At 40.6% G+C, this 5,741-nt stretch overlaps 1 protein-coding gene across 1 annotated transcript; it reads right to left on the reverse strand.

Moving 5' to 3' along the window:
- Nucleotides 1-571: 571 nt before the first annotated feature.
- Nucleotides 572-4,854, reverse strand: LOC111332548 (uncharacterized). The gene is made up of 2 exons (XM_022937905.2): nt 4,233-4,854; nt 572-2,865 (listed from the first exon to the last, which is right to left on the reverse strand). The coding sequence occupies exons 1-2, from the start codon at nt 4,810-4,812 to the stop codon at nt 1,214-1,216; spliced, it is 2,232 nt and encodes a 743-aa protein (XP_022793640.2). The 5' UTR covers nt 4,813-4,854; the 3' UTR covers nt 572-1,213.
- Between the last annotated feature and the right edge of the window lie 887 nt (nt 4,855-5,741).

The raw sequence follows: 5,741 nt of genomic DNA on the forward strand, positions 1-5,741 counted from the left end.
AATTTTAGCCCTTTATGCATAAACTGCAGCGTTGAAAATGTTATAAAACAATTGGTTCATACGTCAGCTGTGCGTTCATCGAGATATGGAGCACTTGGGAAGTTTGGAGAGCACTCAAGAAGCTAGAGTTGCTCTCGGCTGCGCCTCGAGCAACTCTTGCGCATTTTTCGTGCTCTCCAAACTTCCCGCGTGCTTCATATCTCGATCAACGCTCGCTGGCGTATGAACCAATTGTTAAATCTAGTCTCTTTGTTTTTTGTGACAAATAGTGCTTGTGAAGAGGGGAGGGTGGGCGGGTTTTAGAGAAAAGAGAATTTGTTGCGTTTTGATTCCTTAAGGCCCTCACTCATCACTCAGTTTGTCTCCAGAAGCTACTTTGTTTATTTTCATTGCACAGGGAACTCTGCAAAATCTTAAATATTTGAAACAGATTTTCTCTCTATGGTACATCTTGCCTCAGGTCCCTCAGTACATTGCTGATTTTTTTATCTTGTCTAGGTCTTTTTACACAATTACTTTTCGATCATTTGTTTTATGCAGTAGATACATAGGAAGTGAAACACTGGATGAATTCTTAGTCAAATCCTGCTTGAAAGCTAAAGGATATCTTTGTTGAGATTTAATTTTCAGACACCTTTTGACAATCTTCAGCACTGTCGATAACAGATTTAAGATTGACCGATTTTAAAATTAATTTTTATCAAATGGGGCCTGCTTGTGGAAATTATTATTTAAAAATTTTGGAAGCAAATGGAAAAAGAAATAGTCCCAGAAAAAAATTTATAAAAAGTCCTAAATTTTCTATGTATATTCTCTTCAGGCATGGATGTGTGAAATTTGACAGTGGTGGGCATAAAATGAGAAAAACGACCATAGATCTGTTTTGAAAACTCCAAGGGACTGAAAGTTTGAAAATGATACAATGTGGTTTCGCCTAATTTGCGTGCACCTTGTATGTGTTTGGGGAGGGGTTGAGTGGGGAAAGGGGTAAGGAGGGGGTGTTCCAGGGCCAATCCCATGTGTTCTTGTTTTTACAATGATTTTTCAATACAAAGTTTGTTTCTTAGGTTTGAGAAGAAATAGAAGTCCCTTTCTTGCCTCAATGAGTACTTTGCTAAGAATGCCAGATGTACTTCATAGAAGTTACTCACATGTAAACTTGAGCTCTTCAGTTTGTTTATGGCCACAGTCTTATTGTAAATGTGTTACTCAGTTACCACTCAAAAGAAGTGTCAGAAAGTTGACTCTCGAGGCTGGGCGACGTTGGCATGTATCGGGACTGGTATTCTGGTGGAATGAATACTCGGCTGATCTTGATTTTTGGATTGTATTTTCGAGCGTTGTCATAGAAAGCAGTGATCTTTGCCACTGTTGATTTTTTTATCAAGTACAGCTGAGAATGAATGTAGCCAAGCTGGCGATACTGCATTGCGTGATGACGTTTGTATTCTTCATTTGTAAGCTGGATTGCCTTGTAGACGTAGTCCTCTGCTTCTTTTAGGTAGGGTATAAGATCCTTGCGATGTCTGTCTGCTTGTCTATCTCGATGTTTTTCTTGTTGTTTATAACGACATTTATCGGTTTGATTTATTGTGTTGATATATAAATCAAATTTGCAACATGCAAACTGAAATGCCACGTAAGAATTTGTTTGAGTAACATCGCCCATTGCCTCAAACAGCTTGTGGGCATTTTGAATGGACTCCAGTACTGGTCTTCCATCTTCACTTCGCTCTTGACATAAAGAAACTGCTTTAGAAATAGCAGACCGCAAATCCTCGTTTGTTGCCCCTTTTAGCACTAGCTCCTTAACGATCGTAACCCCGATGGAAATATCTGGCATTTCATCGGCAACACACCACTTGCACAGCTCTGAAATGAGTGGAATGCGGAACTTCAGTTTCTCAGAGATGAATCTTTCATATGGTTGCACATCTGGATGGCTGATGTCATCATCATACAGCTCGAGCAACTTACAAATCAACATGTCAGAACACATGACTGGGTTTTCATTTTGAAGATGACCATCAAGAATTCCCATCAGAAGTTTCACTGCATCATCCTTCTCACCCTTTGCACAAAGGGTGTTGACATCTCTTAGAATTGAGTAAGCTGTGTGCTTCGGGTGCCCAGGAAGGCGGATGCGAAAGTATGTCGGATCAAAGTCAAAGGATGGCTTGGGGTTTTTGTTCTGCTTCATCGATTTGAAAATTGTTCTTACTCCAGTAAAACGTGCTTCAGCCAATTTTCTCTCCTTAAGGAACTCTGCAATCCTTCTGTTCCTAGATGGTACCTCCGGTACTTTACTGCCTTCTGTAAAATGCTCCTTTGTAAGAGTTGGGCTGGGACCTGGGTAACTTATGACATCAATGCAATCTGGCTTGATGTGGATTTTGATTGGGTCACAGTTGCAGTCTTCATACCCTCTGTGATGGAAGGCATTTACAACTGCTTCACGAAGAGCCCTCTCTGGATATGCCACAAATTCATAACGAGCATCTTCTTTTGTTCTCTTCACGATAAATGACAGCACTGTATCGATCTGGTGATCAATTGGTCCTGTGACCGGCACTTCGTCTGTTACATCATCATGGCTGTAGATGGCAATTTCAGTTCTTGCCCCTCTCAAGAACTCATGAGGGGTAGGGTGGAAGAATAGTATGGCCACATTTCGTGGTACCCAGACTGGAAGTAGGCGGTCACCACTTCTTTTATCCCCAACGCGTCGTAGCAGTCTCATTCGCTTGTAAAACTCAACTGGGTCTTCTTTGTCTTCGTGTTCAAGCATTTTAGACTGCACGTCCTTCAAAAATTTCTTTACAAGGTGTAAGTCTATGTCGCCTTCAGACAGCTGCCTTCCGCATTCTATTAGAGACATAATATAAGACAGAAAGTTAACCAAAGCACTTTTGCTAATGGTGAAATTAAGCCGTGTAAGATAGTACGGCTTTTTGGGTGTAATGGTTACTTCAGAGTAAAATGTAGTCTTTATCCGTGTTTTGGAGGTGGGGAATTTTAAGAGGTTTTACAAAGTAAAAGTGATTTCTGTCTTGACAGACTGAGTGTTGCTCATCCAATAAAATGCAACTTCAAGAAAAGTGATTCAGTAGTTAAGCTTTATTTTTAACTATTATGCAAGCTACAATAGTAGTTGGGCAAATGAGCTGTAAAGACTCTAATGAATTAACAGAAACAATTGTAAAGCATTTCCTCCATGTGGATGATATTTTATCATACTGGTTATTTATATGTCTACCAGGATGACAGGTAACAGTAAAGCTAAAGTTGAATCAAATTAGCTCCTATCTTCTAGCAAAGGTTGTTTATACGGTTGAATAATCCGTTGGTTCTTCAGGTTGTTAATGCTGTTTGAACAACCATTCCATTTTCAAACGGACAACCAGGTACAGTCATACTAAAATTGAAAGTTAGGTTTACCCCGCCAAAACCAGAGTTACGTTGTTTTAAAAGTATAATATATATCCGTTATTAACCAAGCGTGAGGTCAAGATAGCTGGATATTGGCCAAGTTCTTTTTTTTTTTGCACTTTTATGGACGAGACTAAGTCGAGATCCATAAAAATGTGAAAAAAGAACGAGACTAATACCAGCCATCTCGACCTAACAAGCTTGGTTAATAAAGGATTTATTATATTGCAAAAAGGTCTCGCTTAGTTTATTAAGAATGACTCGTCTCCTTCGAGAGCCGGGAAAGAAAGCCATCTGTGTTTGTAGCACCACAAACTCACGAGAGTCGTTTGTATTTTCTTTGTTTTGACTATCTTCTGCCGCCTTTTGCGTTTTCATCGCCGACATTGCCCAGGAATTACGAACGTAGATGTAAATCAATTTTTTCACCCGCGGGATCAATGCGGGCAATCCCGAGCGGACAAGACGGGCCCATCTAGCCCGCACGAGTCGCCAATCAGTACACAAAATTTACGTCATCTCGCCCACGGGCGCTGCGAGAGATGTAATAGAAACTTTTGACAAACCAAAGGACAATTTCATTGCTCATTTGTATCTCTGAGAAATTTGCAGTTTCACTTTTGTGCGTCTCAAGTATTGCACGTGCGTTTTAGTGGTTCAATATTTTGGCGGGTTAATATATTGGCGGTTATGATAATGTTCCCGCATTTTCATTGGTGAGTTATCAGAAAAAATATTGCATAAAATCGCGTGAGAGGGTCTCTAGAACTTACGACTATCATTAAATGTGAGCGATTTCTCACCATAGTCAATTGCTCTCCTGTCATCAAAAGGAATTTTATTTCCTTGCCGCAAAAGCTCCTCGATTTGTGCAGGGGTCGCCATCTTGGTGTCTGTTCCTTGCCTCACATAGTAAAGATCCCTTCCTTTCTCGTTTTCTTTGCATGTGTGAGGTTTGTTATCAGAAGCCATGGCCCAGATAACCAGCACATGCTTTCGTATTCCGTCGGGGCACTCAACCATTTCGGGTGAAAGTACAGGATGATAATCTGGCTTTATTTGGGCTTTGCAAGCTCCAAATATCTCCCTCTGTATCCTCTCAAGATCTTTTGCTGGAACACCTACCGGAGGATAATTGACTTGACGATCGTCTGAGTCTTCCCAGGTTTCTTTCTCATCAACCCCGATGATGATGTATCCGCCATTGTCATTGAAGAAGTCGTTGGCGTACGCGCAAATTGTATGAACGACTTGCCAGTACGTACCTCGTGGTCCTTGTTTTCCATGCCACGCTTTCTTAAACTCAACTCTTTGTTTCTCGACACCTTGTAGATGCAGAAGATCGTTCACATTTATTAATAAACTTGAAGCGTACCGGGCCATCGTCTGCTGCGGTCTTCTCTGAAAAAGGACAAGGAATTATGCAAATTTCCAGATGTCACGAGATATTTGTTGATGTTAAGTAAAATCACGCTCTTCACAAATTCCCTTGGGGATAAGGTAGTATTGAATTTCGGGTTTTTGTTTCTATCAAGTAGATATGAAATGTGCTGTAAGGTTCTCATGTCATTGCGATTGGGAGCGCTATGGGTGTTTTCATGGAATTGTCGCGATCGTCTGTTGTGGGTAAAGTGCGCGGTCAAGGTCTAGGCGCGACAATAATCGTTTCGGCGCCAGATTCAACACAATGGCAGCTTTCGGTACACCCAACCAACTTTTCTCCCATAATTTTTTAACTGTTGAACCGAATACACTTATTTTTGGAGGCATTCGAAAACGTCCTCCATAAACACTCGTATTTTTGGACTCTACCGCTTCTTTCTTGCATAGCATCCTCCAGCGTGAACAGAGCTCCATGGTGGCACGCAGCACCCAAACCATTTCTTGATGAAAACAAAGGATTTTAGAATGAGAAGTTTAAGAACAAATGAACTAAAAAACATTAAACAAAAAAAAAAACAAGAAATTTAAATCTTAAGCAAAGTTCGTGTAACTCGCATAACATATTGGCAATTGCTTAACCTTCGTACGATTCGAATTCATAAGGCATTGACCACACTGATGCACAATAATACAGTCCCCTTAAGACATCTTGCACAGACTCTTTCTGTTGGGAAGATTGTACGAGATGACTAGCTGCACGTGTTAGAAGCTGCAACTGAACTCGGTGAGTCAGGGCAGGTCATAGACTTTTCTCGTGGATTTTCGGATTGTTTTTAAGCTAACACATGTTGTTCCAAATCGCAGCATTGCGCTACTTGAGTGTACTTTGGAATCTAATTATCATATGAATCAATCTTCGGTTGAACATT

This window comes from Stylophora pistillata, chromosome 1 (assembly GCF_964205215.1).
Source record: "Stylophora pistillata chromosome 1, jaStyPist1.2, whole genome shotgun sequence".
Taxonomy (NCBI): Eukaryota; Metazoa; Cnidaria; class Anthozoa; order Scleractinia; family Pocilloporidae; genus Stylophora; species Stylophora pistillata.